This window comes from Hoplias malabaricus, chromosome 11 (genome assembly GCF_029633855.1).
Source record: "Hoplias malabaricus isolate fHopMal1 chromosome 11, fHopMal1.hap1, whole genome shotgun sequence".
Taxonomy (NCBI): Eukaryota; Metazoa; Chordata; class Actinopteri; order Characiformes; family Erythrinidae; genus Hoplias; species Hoplias malabaricus.
In genome coordinates, this window is record NC_089810.1 from 33,918,844 (window position 1) to 33,935,657 (window position 16,814).

At 42.4% G+C, this 16,814-nt stretch overlaps 1 protein-coding gene across 4 annotated transcripts in view; it reads right to left on the bottom strand.

Moving 5' to 3' along the window:
* The window catches only part of LOC136709509 (protein jagged-1b), a 75,517-nt gene that overhangs the window by 56,272 nt on the left and 2,431 nt on the right, over window positions 1–16,814 (bottom strand). For 2 of the 4 annotated variants that reach the window (XM_066684801.1, XM_066684800.1), the window contains exons 3-4: window positions 16,282–16,459; window positions 1,369–1,671 (exon numbers count right to left, since the gene is read on the bottom strand). In XM_066684801.1, the coding sequence (XP_066540898.1) occupies window positions 1,369–1,671; window positions 16,282–16,287 (309 nt within the window). In that variant the 5' untranslated portion in view covers window positions 16,288–16,459. Of the gene's footprint in view, window positions 1–1,368; window positions 1,672–12,004; window positions 12,137–16,281; window positions 16,460–16,814 lie in introns of those variants that run through there. The other 2 variants (XM_066684799.1, XM_066684798.1) reach the window with 1 other exon arrangement.

Sequence of the window (16,814 nt, forward strand, 5' to 3'; positions counted from 1 at the left end):
GCTACTTTAAAATGAAAATATAATATGTCCCCTTTAAAAGCGCTATCAGTCATTTTTCTCTCCACAAATGATGATGTCCTTTGTTTACACTGTTTTCTACAAAGCGAAACTCACCTGAAAAGAATCAAACAGTTTTGTTGTCCCTGAATGAACCAGTCTACGCTCCACAGCAGTTTTAAAAAAGTGTGGTACGTAATTTCTCAAAGATTCAAACCACTAAGTGTCAGTATAATGACTGATGTGATGAAAAAGAATCACGGGAGATGATTTTCTTCTATTGTGTCTTCACGTGTACAGAATTCTCGCTTCGTTTTTCTGTTTTTGCCTCTGGATTTAGTCTGGGCTTTAGTAGTATTTCTCAGGCTTGGCCTCGGCTTGTTTTTCTCATTTTTGCTTTGCCCTTTTAATAAAATCAGAATTGCTCACTTTTGTCTCTACCATTTGCTTACGTCCAGTAAGCATCTGAAACTGGGCTTTACACGGATTTCTTAAAACACTGGGGGATTGCTTTTCCTCCCTAGAAAAAAGCGGAGGAACGCTGTTGTATTTTTCCACGCCACAAATGAATTTCACTGGGGCATAATTATGAAAACTGTTGGACATTAGGTAATTTACACATAGAAATTTTAGATTTTCAGTTATGAATAAATTCCTTAATTAAGTAGTACATTTTTCAAGGTCATTTGGTGTACCACCTCTTGCTGCTTCACATACCACTAGTGTTACGCGTACTACAGTTTGAGAACCACTGCTTTAGACTGCAGATTTATCATTTATTCAGTTTCCAGGATACAGCCGTATGCAGGATGCTTATTTTAGTTCATTATCACACTCTTGTTGCTGGCGTAAATGCAGGTTATCTGGTCACAACAGGAACTGTCGAGGAGGAGGATTTATTTCTAGAAGTTGATGTTGGAGCAAGAGAAACTGTCAGAGTAAGGATCTGAGTGACTTTGACAAGGACCAAACTGTGACGGTCATAATGTTTTGGTCAGAGAAGCTCCAAAATGGCATCAGACCACTCCTCAGATGCATCCATGAGACACCCCAGGAACACCCCACAAGACCTTTTTTTGGAGTTTTGGAGATGCTGCGACATTATGACAATATGACTATTTCTCCTGCTCCAACATCAACTTCAATGGAATTCAGGAGCTCACTGTTCACTCGATGCCTAATATATCCACCCTCCACAGGTGCTGTTGTGGCAGATCCGTGTATAAAGACCCACACATATACCTTAGCACACACTTTAAAGTGATCTTTGTAAAGGACGTGCTTCATGAATTTATAAAACACACAAACATGGATCTGACCAACTGTGTGTGTGTGTGTGATTCACAGAAACCAAGCTGTAGCTGGACTGACCGGCCAGGCGTATTTGAACGGGATGCTGATGCGTCCTCCCTCTGCCCCTTCGTGTCCATGGTGTTGGACTGTGTGCGAGTTCCCGCCCAGGACAGGCGTGCTGGCCGAGCCAAAGGTGCAGGTCCCTGTGGGGGACACTCGAGCCTGGTACTCCTTCAGACAGACCCGAAAAAAGGTGTCACACTGGTCAGTGGGAGGACACTTTGGACCGTGGAGGTCACAGCACTGACCGCTCTTTAGGATGCCTAGAGAGTTCTGCCACTGGTGGATCTGCAGCTCGAACGAGCCCACGGCACACACCACCTGAGGAGAGATAGAGGAATAAAAAAGAGGAAAAGGTAATGAGGAAGAATACTAATGCGTACTGCGAGTATTATAGTGTAATTATAGGAAATGAGGGGGAAATCACTAGAGGGCGAACAATTTGAGGGCAGATTAGTTCTGTTCTGTACTGGGAAAACAGCGACTTTAATCATACATCAGTTATGATTATTCATTTTTAATCATATGCCATTATTACATGCTTAAAATGGTTGCCCCATACTTGGCCAGAGCAGGTCTTTATTCTTTAGCTGTCAACCAGGAATGGATAATGACACCATATCAGCACAGGGGTTTAATATCTGGCTGTGCTCATTCAAACCAGTCACTCATGGATCACGAGAAGCTGAAAACGCAGACACTTCTATAACTAAGCATTCAGATCTTTCAAAACTTTTCAAAACTGAAAGCAAACCCCTGACCAGAATGGAAGTTGTAATAAAGTCAACGGTTGAACACTAAAATGCACTTGTTTCCTTTCGCTAACGTAGATTCAGACTCTTGGACTCGAGAAAGCCTGAAACTTTGAAACTTGAAAGGGACTTCTCTAGTTTAATTACAACTAGGAGGAACAGGGTGGCCTTGTCCTTAAGCAAACGAACACCTCGCACCCTGCAGTACACGAACGAAACTCCAAATGGGAGCAAACGGGGCGGTCTGATCCTTATTGAGCGGATGCCTTGTACTCTGTTACACCCAAGCATGCATCTCGAGAGACAACCATCAACTCGCCAGAGGTGGTAATTGAACCAGGTTTTCTCAACACTGTGGACCGATGCTCCAACTGAACAAAACCTTTTGGGCTGTTTCTGATGCTTTCTAATAACATTTTATATATTCAAATCTATATATTTTAATTATTTATCTTTTTTATTTTTTTCAACAAAAAATAACATTATAAAAAATACTTGACTTTTATATAAAAAAAGCACTTGACTGCTCCAGCGACACCACTGTCAGTGTTCCTGCTACATAGATTTTGCAATGGTGGTTCTGTTCAGTTTCTCAGCGCCACAACACGGCACACAACACTGTGGCCACAGAAAGACACAGTTGAAAATGTGATGTTAAATTTATACAGAGAAAGACAGTCAGTCTTTTGGTAAACAAACAAATGTGTAATTTGCTTATGTAATTTTCTAAGTAACAAATATCAATTTCGTTTATTTTGTAATTTAAGCATGTAACGTATGTTACATTTCATATAACATATTAATACACCCTGCTGTGTATAAGCTTTGTATTAAAATAAAATATTCCCAAATGACTTTTCAGTCCGAGAAAGATGCTTGATGATGAACATAGTCAGGTATTAGGTTTTTGGCTATGTCCCAGTTTTTTTTAAACAGAAAGAAATTCATCTGGGAGTGAATTATCTATTTCATGCCTTGTGTGATGTTTTAAAATGTTTTAATGTTTTTTAACCTCTGCTGGAAAAAATATCATAGAGGAAACACTGACTGTGTCTAAAAAACATATTCTCAATCACACAAACTACCAGGGCCTGGTAGTACCACGTCAGTGCTGGTCTGAGATTGGTCCAAGGCCCCAAAAATATTTGCTCAGCAGAGCTCTTGGGGTCAGAAACCGACCAATAATGAACGGGTTAGAGTGCGACTGACCACATTGACCACGACAAAAGATGGACAACGGTCAGTAATTGTCCACATATATACTGGACCTACAAGAGCGTATTGATCTCGGGCAGGAAATTGAGAAGAGCAGCTGGTAAAATGAAGTTTAAAGTAGGGAGGAAACCTCAGTTAAAAAAAAATCAAAGGCTAAGCCTGAACTACACAGCACTTTTAATAATGAAAGACTGTTAGTAATTCAGTTCAGTCTACTCTGAACCTTTTATAGAGTAATATTAATAAATTCTTTCATTGTCTATAACCGCTTATCCAGTACTGGGTCGTGGTGATTTACAGAGTAAAAATTTCCTCCAAAAAATAGCATTTGGAAAGGTCTTCATAATATCGTAGTTTATATTCTGGTGAGTTTCTTGCTCCGCAACAATGGGATTTATCTTACAGCTACAAGTGTAATCAAACACAGAGGAGAATTCATGAGTACAATTAGTTGCTGCTGCAGGTACCAAAACACCATAACAGCTAGAACATCTGCTACTGGAAGAGTGAACGAAAAAAAAAGAAAAGTTCCAAAGTTCCACCTGCTGCCAAAGTTTTAATAGCTTCTGCAGTGGAAAAAACACCTCCAAACCAACTGTGCATTTTTGAAACTGCTAATTAACTTAATGTTTTTAGACAGCGCAACACATCTGGAGGTGAATACTAATGACCAAATTGTTCTCTTTAGCTAGTATTGTGTTATTTTATGGAAGAGGTAGGTCTAACTTGGACTCCTGACTATGATGTCATAAGGGATAGAGCTTGTGATCTCCTACACCAGAAGTCTTCAACTTCTGGTCTGGGATCCAGGTTCTAGACTGGGATTTTAAAATGGTTGGCTGTATGGAACTATAGCTGCAACAGTGCTGTGTCTGACATTGTGCTCTATTCACTACATAGGGCACTATTTTGGCGTTCCTACATTTTATAATATTGTACATAAACATATTGCACTCAATTTCACAATGCAACGCAAAAGTAGATTACAACCCATGTGCACTAGTGGACAGAATTAGCTGCACTCTTTGGAAAAAAGACACATTTGTTTTAATTATAATTTAAAAACCATATTATAATTAAGTTCCCTAGTGCATTATATAATGAGTAATGTACGGAATAGGCAGCCATTTCAGACATAGCATGGCCAGTTTGTTTTTTAGAGTATAATGCATTTAAGCATGCGTTTTGATGAAGGAACCAGAGCTTCTTTGTTTTGACTAAGAGAAACCGACACAGTAAAGACTTTTCAAGGTCCCTTGACCACTGATTTTGTTTAAAAGGTAGATAAAGAGGCGGGCTCTGTTCCAGGGAAGGGATGATAACACTGACAAAGCTTCCACTCTTGCTGGACTATTATCAAATTTTGCTGCGTCCAAATGGACACTTCTCCTCGTCCCTGCTACAAGGCCCTCGCCGCCTCTATCTGCACAACCATCTCACCTTATCCGGCTCAATCTTTCTCCCCTCAGGTTATTTCCCCTCCTCCCCGTCTTCTTTCTCCTCCACTCCCTCTCTCTCACGCTCTTTTTTTTCTCTACCTCCTCCCTCGTGGCAGCTACTTCCTACCCTCTACACCGCTGGCTCTTCAGATTCCATTCTTCCTCTGTATCAATACCACTCCTTTCTTTTTCTCTCCGCTTCTCCCCAGGGATGCAAGACACCGGGAATGCTACTCTGTTCTTTCTCTGGTTCCTTCATTCTTTCTTTATGGATTCTTTCCTTTCTTTTTCTTCAGCTGTGCTGGGAACTCTGTCCATCTCTGTTTATTGTGCAGTGCCTCCCCCCACCCTCTCTCTCTCTTTCTCGCTCTCTCTTTACTGCTGCTATTCATCTTTTCATCTTTCATTTTCAGAGATGGGGAGGTGAGGACACACACACACACACACACACTCTCTTACACTTTGAGCTAATAAGCTCCACAGAGAGGCGGTGGGTCAGGGCAGGTCCACTCAGATGGTGAAGCACACACTGTCAACAGCTCATTTGCAGCAAACAAGCAGAAAAACACAATATATACTCCCTGGCCAGTTTATCAGAAACAGCTCCAGTGTCACTCCCCTATATGTGCAGGTCTGAACTGCAGCCTCACTGTCATTATTTCACTTTGTCATATTGTCAATCCCTCTACCTCTTTCATCATTGCTAAGTTTCTAAACTCTAATGACCAGGTAATAGGTATTTCACAGCAAGGATAACCATGACATTCACCATTTCACTGTGGTGCTAGTCCTTAGTGAGTTTGGTTTCTATGGCTACAGTGTTATTGAAGATTTACTTCCATTTTGTATAGCCATTTTAATGTGCTTAAAGTGGTGTGTCCATCTCTGGTGTATAACATTTTAATGATGTGGACGACCATTCGCCAAATGAACAAGACTATTAATGAATAATTAATAATTAATGAATAATTATTAGGCTAAAACCTGATGGAAAGGTGTTGCTGAGTGTGGTGTATTTCAGACAGTAGATTATCCTGACAAGCTGAAAGGCTGGTTACCTACCAACGTGTGTTTTTGGACTGTGGGAGGAAACCGGAGCACCCAGAGGAAACCCACGCAGACACGGGGAGAACACACCAACTCCTCACAGCGGGAATCGAACCCACAACCTCCAGGTCCCTGGAGCTGTGTGACTGTGACACTACTTGCTGCTCCACCGTGCCGCCCTCTGACAGAACCAGGTTTTATTTAATAATATAATATAAATCATGTATAATTTATAAACCGTTCAAATTATTTTACATATTCCCTAAACCCTAGGTCCTCCCCAACCATATAATGCTACCAGTCTGGGAGGCTGAAGACTAGCACATGCTTCCTTCAAGACGTGCCAAGCCAGCCAACATTTCTTTTTGGACTGTAGCCATTGGAGATCCACTGTGCCACACAACATAATTGGAGGAGAATGCTAACTACCTGGTTCTGTCACTGGCTAGTTAGCTTGTGACCTTCCAATGATAGGTGAAACATTTAGACATTTGTTCCACAGTCTCATGCATGTTTTTGTATCATTTGCATGTTTCCCAGAATTTCTTGGTAGTCTGAGTTTACATACTAATCTCTCCAGTTGGTGTTTGAAGTGCGCATGTGTGTGGTAAGGCAGTTGGTGATGTTCCCTTTGTGCAGCCTATAATTAAAAGCAATTTTCTATTGTGTACATTGCAGAACTAACCATAGATGAGATTTGACGATGCCAATGGAACAGAAGAATAACGATACAGTCTTGTGACATGAGGAAGAGGATGAAAGAAGGCAAATTTGCATATGACCAAGACATACAATAATATCAATTACCAGCCCAAGACGACTGGAAGGATCAGGACGTGCTGAGATTGATGTGTGAGAAAATTCTGTGAATAAAATGTTTTACACATGCACACACACACACACACACACACACACACACACACTTACTTTGTGGAGACTGTCCAGGAAACTACAACTACCCAATCGTATCTAATCCATAACTCCTACACTCTTAAAAATGATGGTTCATCAAGGGTTCATTAGAAAAGAAAACGGTTGTGTATAGACCCATGAACATTTACAGAACACTTTGCATGGTTAAAGTGTCCTTCACATTGTGAAAGCCTGCTTTAAATGTGTGTAAATGTGCTAAAGTGTACTACACTGCAACAAGTTACAATGTCAAGCTTGTTACAATAAAACAACTTGTTTTAGGTGCAAAACGAAACCCTTCTCTAAAGGGTGCCAAGTAGAACCCTTTATATCACATTCTCTATCAATCTGAACAACCTTTTCCCTGTACAAAGAACCCTTTAATCATGCAAAGGATTCAATGTTTAGAGTTCTATATAAAATCATTTTCTTTACTAAAGAACCCTTGAAGGATCATCATTTTCAAGTGTGTAAAACCCTAACCTTAACACACCTTCAACTTAAAATGTAAGGATTACAGTTTAAGTCACGGGGACATGCCCATATAAGGTCAGGTCCCCACAATGTATGTGTAAACAGATGTTGGTCCCCACAAACTGATACATATCTAACACACATACACACACACACACACACAAGAGCATCTCTTAAAGAATCCCAAACCCTGATGGACAGTAAGACTCAGTGGTGCCTGTCCACTCTATGCCCCCCCCCATCCACCCCACTCTCCACCCCTCCAGCGGAGCACCTCAATGCCCCCAGTGTCCTCACATTGTTGTGCTGTGCCCTATTGTCCCATTCCTGCCCCTAAAACCCACGCACATCAAACACTCGGCACAGATAGAGGACCCTCATCACTCTCCATCCCTCTTTCTTCCTCTCCTTCCATCCGCTGCCAGGGCCATTCCCCACATACCTGTGTTTCAGCACTTTCACTTCTCTCTCTCTCTCTCTCTCTCTCTCTCTCTCTCTCTCTCTCTCTTTCTTCCTGGATTGTCTCTCTCTGTCTCTCGCACTTTCACTGTGTGTGTGTGTGTGTGTGCTGGCTCTCTCTCCTTCCCCAAATTTAAATTCATTTACAAAAAGCTAACACTTTGTTTGCTGTAGAGGACGAATTCATTTAAGTGGTCTTACGCTAGTGGTCCCGAAGTTTCCTTATAGACCACTTTCTCAATGAGTGGATCTTCATGCCAGAACTTTCTTTTAGAGCAGTCAAAGTCATTAAACACTTTACATATCTAAGTGGCACCTATCACCGCCATGTGACATCCAACCCCTCTGAAAGACTTTGTTCACATCTTGACAGTTGAAGGATGCAGAAATTTAGAAATCTTGGTGGAATTCCCCTTTCAGTGACTTCCAGCACTAAAGACATTCCAGCACCAATGAGTGCCATGAGTCAGTGGACAACGAGTGACCAGTAGCTATAAGCAGAGCTCATTAGAGGTACACAGCGTCCTGTACCTACTCTTAGCACAACGCCGAACAGAAAAGCGCATCAAACTCTACGTCCACACACACTGACTATTATTATTCAAATATAAATTTAAAATAAATATTGAAATGTCCAACTAGAATGGCTGCCATCCAACTCTAAATGGATGGCTGCTCTCCAAAAAAGACAAATACAGATTCAAAGCACCACTAAAAGTGGTCAATTATACACAAGGGCCATTGAGCTGTCATTACGTTTGGGGCCTAAATGCGGTTGTTATTCTGGCTGGTGATGAACACAGCATGTTTCAGTCTTCTGTAGCAGGACTGAGCGATAATATAAATCACTATCGTGATAAATTACTGCAAAATATGCTTTTCTGATTATACACAACCTAATGAAAAGACTGTGGAGACCTTCTTTCAGCATGTGCTTTGAAGTTAAGGATATTGATAAATACTATAGTGGACATCTTATGAGAAACATCCCTTGTTCAGTGCATGTGCACATTAATTTGGTGTTTACTTGGAGCCCACCAACCCACACACTGTGAAACCAGACCTCCCAATTGGTTTTCTATGTGCTACATAAGTCTGAAAACATGGGATAACACGAGCCATTTTGATTCTGCTCTGCGTCTGACGTCAAGTACAGAATCCTTTGAGTGGCCCCACCCCCTTGTCTGAGTCTATTTAATCCCAGTGCTGGACCAGCATTTATATGAGAGTGCAAAGATGAGGTTAAACGCAGCAAAACAGACCCAATGAGCATAGAGAAATAAGAACACAGAGTAATAACTGAAAAAACAACAATGGAAAAGAAAGACAACAGAGCGAAAACGGCTAAAAACCAGAGCTTCTGCTCCTCATTCCTATTACTAGTTTTGGTTATTGAACATGACTTTTCAAGTCTCTGCCAGAGAGGTACTGGAACCTCCCTTGAGACGAGCTGTAGTGGTGTGTGTGGTTCAGAACTAATTATTTAACATCAGTACTTGACCTTACAAATATTCTCATGCCTTAGTGCCTTCAAATCTTCACAGCAATGCTTCAAAACCAAGTCTAATAGAAGAGTATAAGCTATTACTACAGCAAGGACGTTGTGATGTGATGTGACGTTTTGTGTTGTTTTAATTTGTCGTAAATCCCTGTGTCCTGTTTTGAAGTTTCTGCGGTAAACTCGCAGCTCTCAGGATTATGCGGTATATACCAACAAGTCTTAACACATCTCATACATCCCCGCAGCTATTGTAAATGCTTATAGATGCATCCGTGGTCATATTTCTCTCATTCTTCAAGGGAACAGAGCTGACCAGAGCTCATATTTCCTCTTTCCCACCTTCATGAATGTCATTATGTGGGCCCGGAAGGCACTTCTTTGCATATTGATACCACAGCTCCATAATTCTGTGAGCTTTTCCCGTGAACCAAAGCCTGGAGCTTGGAGCAACAAACTGCAGACGAGCACAAAGAGGACTGCAGCATTTCTCACGCCCTCAGAGTCGGGCCAGGCATGTCCACCCACTGCAGAGAGCTACACACACACACACAAACATACACACACACTTTCTCAGCTCAAAGGTTTGGCCCGTTCAGAGTTCAGTCTTCACACTGGGGACCAAAGACCCAGACCCAAACACCTGAGCCGCAGACAACTGGCGGAAAGACTGCAGAACCAAGCTGGGTTTCTCCGGAAATCTGTAGGGGTCCAAACACTTTATGCTGCAAATCTACACCAACCAGCCTTAACATTATGACCAGCACCTTGTATCTACACTCACTGTCCATTCTCTCAGCACCACGGACCACACAGGTCACGCTTCTTTGCCTCTTTGATGCTCTGCATACTTTGTCAGCCACCTTTAACCCTGTTCTTCCACAGAACCACCACAGAGCAGGTATGATTTGGGTTGTGGATCATTCTCAGCGCTGCAGTGACACTGACGTGGTGGTGGTTTGATAGTGTGTGTTGTGTTGGAAAGAGTGGATCAGACACAGCAGGGGGTGCTGGAGTTTTTAAACCCCTCAGTGCCATTGCTGGACTGAGAATAGTCCAGCGACCAAAAATATCCAACCAAGATTGGCCTGTGTCCACTGATGAAGGACTAGAGCACGGTCGCCACAAACTGTGTGGCGGCAGAAGAGCTACTGTCTCTGACTTTACGTCTATGTCCATGGTGGACCAATGAGGGAGAAGTGTCTCACAGAGTGGACAGTGAGTGGACACAGGATTTAAAAACTCCACGTCATGAATTCTTTTCACAGATATAACCAACAAGAGAAACTGATGTAATTTCCTGTGCTTTTTGTAAGTCTGGGGGCAGCCCTTAACTTGCTTTGCCCGGTGGGCCCCCCAAGTACCTGTAGAGGGCGCCAGAGAGTGAGTCTTGAAATAACCAAAATTTTCAGTGGTCCACATGGAAAATACTGGCTTTCACCGCTGGTCCAGAATGACTGCATCAGAACATTTAAGAACATGTGGTCACTTTCGGACCAAAAGAAATCTGTTTCCAAACTTACAAATCATAATTATATATAATTAATTCATAATATTTTTCATCTATAAAAATTAGAGTTCTTCAAGAGATCTGGACTAAAGACAGGGCTTCAATTTAGAACCATTGGTTTTATACAGAAACATCCTGCATAGTGTATTAAACTACTATTAATTTTTTAATCGTATTTGTTTAAGTTATATAAATTCATATTTTCATTGTATGTATTACCTCAGATATACTATATATCGTATATATATATATAAAGGTGATTGAAATTAAAATTGAATAGTAAAATGGTTCATGTTTCTCATTTTGTTTACACTTTACACAAACATATTAAAATATATTAAAACCCACATGAAAACCCCATTTCCCCATTCAAATAATCCTTTAAAGCAACACTAGGTAAGATTTGGGATTTTTGCTCCTGGTCTCACCCTGTAGTTGAAGATTGTAATTCACTTTAACAGTTTTTTTTTGTAATTCACTGAAATCAAAGGGAAGTCATTACCTACCATCCTCCAAATATTACATAGTGCAGTTTCTGCAGTGCTGAGCCCAGAATAGCAACAAAAATTCAATTCTCTTTATTTTAATAGCTCAGTGGACCATCACGATGATTTTGAAGCTGTAATATTAAGGTAAAAATTCTACCTGGTGTTGCTTTAAGTACACAAATTATTCTTATGATGCTCATTGCTTGCTTTGGCCAGTCCCACATGAATAAATCTGTGGACCAACCAGTCTCCAACGTATAGCCCTCAGGTCACCACACGTCTCCACAGCACCTCTTCAGACTGATAGATGTAACGAAATGGCACAAAGAGCCTCTGTGTGACCGGTAACCCACAGGCTTTTCATTTTGAGCACCATTCCCTGGAGCCTTTTGGTCTGAAAGCAGGTCCTCAGCAGAAACAGCATCACGCCCAGACAACAGCAACAAGTGCAACAAAGAGCCAACAGGTGGCTGTAGATGCAGCTCAGGCTGAAAGGCAGAGCTCGAAGAGTGTTACACTGCACATTTCCTTCTGAAATGAAGGGGGAACCATGAGGAAGCAGAGGGGAGCACTGAGGTTGTGTGTATTGAGGCGGGTGGGGGGTCCAAACTGGAGTATTGTGAATCTAGAGAACAGTGTTCCTCCAGTAGCCTTGGCTTACTGCAGGCTTTCAGCTCAGGTCCCTTACAGAAGATTCATGTTCATAAATAATTAGACCCACATAACACACACATCTAAAGTTATACCTCTTGTAGAAACGACCCCCGCCTCTCACCCCCAAGCAGCACACACTGGACCCAGGGACGACAAGCGGCTAAAAGTCGCGTGGCTGAAAATAGCGCGTAAATCCCGCGGCTTACCTGCGCGTACGCGGCGAGCGCGAGCACCAGGAGCGCGCTGCCGGCCTCCGCGTCCCAGATCTTCATCATCCTCATCCTCATCCTGCTCCTCCTTCACCATAAAACCCGTGCCATCGCGCGCGCTGCTCGTGGCTCACTGCTCGTGGTGACGGTGGCGAGAGCGCGCAGGTGGAGGGGTGGGGGAGAGAGGGAGGCGCGCGGATGTGTGGGGTGGGGTGGGGGGAGTTCAGAGCGCGCCCACAGAGGGTCTGGGTCTCTCTCTTTCTCTCGCTCTCTTGGCTATTTTCCTATTTGTCCTTTTTGTCTTTCTTTTTTTTCTTTGTTCTCTCTCTCTCTCTCTCTCTCTCTCTCTCTCTCTCTCTCTCTCACACACACACTCTCGCTAAGAAGCTTTGGCTGTCCGTCTTGATGCCTTACTGACCTGATCTCTCATTCACTCATCCTGTTTTCCTCTCTCTCTCTCTCTCTCTCTCTCTCTCTCTCACACACACACACACACACACACACACAGCGTTAAGTATAGTTCGTGAGTCTGTGTGTGTTTGTGTGGGAGGGAGTGCCCAAGAGTGCTGCAACAACTCACACTTTTCTTTGTCCCTGTTGGAGGAACTATCCAACTCTATTTAGCTCCATATACTAAATAGAGCAATTCCACGGAAACTTCAGAGTGTCAGCATTACTCAGTATTGTACACAACTCATTCAGGGTTTTTTTAGAGGGGGAATGCACTGCTGTAGAGAAACTGCACAATAAGAACCCAGGGTCCACATTGTTTAAAGCCACTGAAAGTCATCTCACACACAGTTAGTTTACCTCATGTTTTCTTTTATAAGCGGTTACCATTATAAACAGTTCTAACTCCTAGTTCGGTGAAATATGTGCAGGTCACAGACTGGACAAAGAGGACCCAAAGAAAGACCAAAGAAAAACAATACAGCTGTTATTTTACAATGAAATTTTAGCAATGAGGTGGAATTCCTCTTTAAATTCAATTCAGAGAACAGACATGTGGAACTTTAACATCAGCTTGAGTAGATACTGGAGGTATCCAACAGATCCTCAGATCCCAAAAGGATCCTGAGAGACGACATATGGCCAAAGGTGTGTGTTCACTTGCTCATCCCACATTTCTTCTGACATCAACAGTATATAAAGATAGCTTAGGTGTCTCTCCAGCACTCCAGGGGGCGGGGTTATATCCCTCTAGTAAACACTCAGCATTGAGCATGGCTCCTGTCCAACGTGGGTGCACCTTAAAGGAACACTGTGTAATATTTTTACCTTACAATTACAGCTTCAAAATAATTGTGATGCTCCACTCAACTGTAATAGAGAGAACAGAGCCTCTGTCGATGATACTCTGGGCTCAGCACTGAAGAAATTGCACTAATTAATAATTAATTAATTACACTAGGGGGCGCCCCAGGACAATAACTAACTAACTAACTAAATAAATAAATAAATAAAAACCTAGTGTTCCTTTAATTCCTCTGTCCATATGTTTTAAGTATTTAAAAGTGTGTTCATCTTAAAGACCAAAGCATTTACGCATATACAAAGGCCAGAGGAATTTGGACGCCCCTGCAGCAGATGAGATGTTGAGGCAGCCAGTACTGTCCCTCTGTCACTATACCGCGCAAGAGCCCAGGTGTCTTCTGGGAAAGATTCTAAGTGAATTTATGGAGGCTGCAGTTTGTTTAAGTTTTGTGAAACTCACTTCTCCTGTGTTTATTCTACTGCAGTTTGGATATGTTCACAAGTCAGGAGATATGTAAAGTGTTTCACAACAACTGTCCCCAAATAAACTCATCCAAACCAACAGGGCTTTAGAGGCTGAATGCTCAATGAGTTGAGTGACGTAAACGTATCTCTGACTCTGACTGGTTCTGTGGCAGACGTGGTATCACATATATTTACAAATAAAGGTGCTACAAAGGGTTCTTTCTGCAATGCCATAGAAAAACCACTTTGGGTTCCGTAAAAATCCATTGACTCCCTCAGAGCACGAGGAAAAAAACTTGGAAAGAACCAAGACTCATAAGGGGGAGCCCGTCCTTGTCTGGTCGACCCCAGAGGGCACAAGAGAAAAAGACAAAAGCCTGCATCATTCCCTCTGCACCACTCCAGAGCCCATTAACCATAAACCACACAGGTCAGCATTAAAATGACTGAACAGTGGCTGTGTGTCACTAAACTAACCCATCATAGGTGTCTACAAACATCTGGACATACAGTGAATGTTGGATATATGAAGACATCGTACTGCTGTTACAGAAACCTTTACACGAGTTGTTTTATGAAACTTTCAAATCTCATGGAGTCATCGATTCAACGGCTTTAGGCTTTAGTTCTCCTCGAGGCCCCCTCCCCTTGTCCTTTCTCTTCCGAAAAAGCAAGCAGGACTTCAAACCAATTTTCTGCTACACGTCATGTTCAATAGGTCTCGGGCTTGTCCTGTAGTCTATTGTATGGGTGGTCAAATTCTCAAAGGGGTCACTGCAGCATCCCCCCACCCAAGCCTTCCTTAATCTGGGAGGGGCTGAGATCAGAGATCAGAGAAGAAGCAGAAAAGGAAAATCAGAGTGGAATTCTTTCGTCATTAGATGGCTCGGCGAAGACAAAGCAATGAAGTTCAAGCTGGGCCGTCCAGCGCTTGGGCCCCTTGCAGGGACTGTGGGGGACCCCCGTTGTTTTTTTCCAGTGGACATGCCTGGTTAAACATGCAAAGGATGGCCGAGTGCCAGGCAATGTTTGTAAGCTCACTTGCATATGTTCAGATTTTAGTTGAGGGCAACTGAAAGAGGAATGACATGCTTTTGATTACGGAAAGAAACACAATTTGACATGTAATCTGTGCCCATTTTACTGTCATTGTACTCCATCAGTGCAAAGCAGCTTCTTTATGTTCACAGTTGAAAGGAACCGTTTTATTTGAAGCCCCCACTCTCCTCTCTCATGGCAACTGGGTGTTTCCCCAAAGCAGAGGAACCATGGAACGAAAAGTCTCTTCAGCGTTATTATGGGATTAGCACACAGTGACCCAGGCCTTGGGCAGAATTTCAATCATTCTGTATGCAGACCACCAGAGTGAGAGGTGATCCTCTGGTGGGGTGACAGTGTGAGAAATGGGGCAGTCATCTGTCCAGTCTCATAAGGCAGATCTGGAAAGTGACACCTCGAGAAACTGTCCATGTGCACTGTGAATGAGGAACTGGCGCCACCTGGCAGATACAACTGGAATAGCACAGTGTATACATTTTAGAAGGCAATACTGAGACGTTGTTGAGCCTTTTAAAAAATAGAGATCGTTAAATAGAAACCAGAAAAAAAGAAAAATGCAGCTAAAAATTGTTGCATACTTATCGTTAATGTGTTTACTCACTACAGTGGTGCAGCAGTAGTTTCTACAGGGAGAAAGACTAGGAAAACCCCTACTGGTGAGGGATCTTGAAGTTTGAAGTTTGATTTCATCACTGCTAGGAAATCCAAAATCTCAGCGTAGCTCTAACCGTATGTCTGGCAGAAAAAGGACTCTACCAGTGCTGGCTTGGCTGTAATTATACACCTACAGTTCAGTAGCTGTGCTAAAAGTCAGGATTGGTTAGCACTACAGGAAATGCCAATGTTGGCAAAAACTCATGCTGGGTACTGAATTATTAAATGTAAATTAAATGAAATAGCTACCCACACATCACCTGATCTTCTCAAACTTTCCAGACAGAATTGAATTGGACTGACACATGTGAGCAGAGGACCTGGAGCTTGTTCCAACTGTAGCTGCGTTCCAAAGCCTAGGCTGCAGCCGAGGTAGGAATCTGATAACTCCTACTTAGGAACCCGATCACACAAATGGAACGGTCTAAGGAGGCTGAGTCGTGACGTCACCAGAAAATTCTTATCTGCTTTGAAGCACTAACATATGTTAAAATAAGTTTTATTTGCTTATTAATATTATTTTGCAAGACAATACTATTTTAAAAAACATTGAAACTCATACTTCAACCTATAAACACTCAATCTTCATTTTTAAACCTTTACATTTCAACTGGGATTAAAAATAACAAACTACTAAATATATGCTCTCGTTGGTACTGTAATATGCCAAAATATTCATTCATTCATTCATTATCTGTAACCGCTTATCCAGTTCAGGGTCGCGGTGGGCCCAGAGCCTACCTGGAATCATTGGGCGCAAGGCGGGAATACATCCTGGAGAGGGCGCCAGTCCTTCACAGGGCAACACAGACACACACTTTTTGAGTCGCAAATCCACCTACCTTCATGTGCTTTTGGACTGTGAGAGGAAACCGGAGCACCCGGAGGAAACCCACGCGGACACGGGGAGAACACACCAACTCCTCACAGACAGTCACCCGGAGCGGGAATCGAACCCACAACCTACAGGCTCCTGGAGCTGTGTGACTGCGACACTACCTGCTGCACCACCGTGCCGCCCTATGCCAAAATATGATAAAATAGACAAAAAGACAAATAGTTTACTTAATTGGTTATTTTACACTTTACAATGTAAACAAACTCTGAAGGTCTGTTTTTCGCCTTGTCTTGTTTATTTTTATTTTTTCGTACATGTGCAAAAACTTTTGTGACGTAGCGGCCGAGAAATGCAGCCGAGCTCGACCGCAGCATAGGCTTAGGTTTAAAGTTCTCCTTTTGATGAAGTCCTGCATGAAATTTACATCCCAAAAGTCATTGGTGATCCAATGTGTGACCAATGTCACTAATTTTTATTGAATGCAAAAAAAAAAGCCTCACTAAAAATAGCTGAGTACAAGTTAAAATCAAAACATTT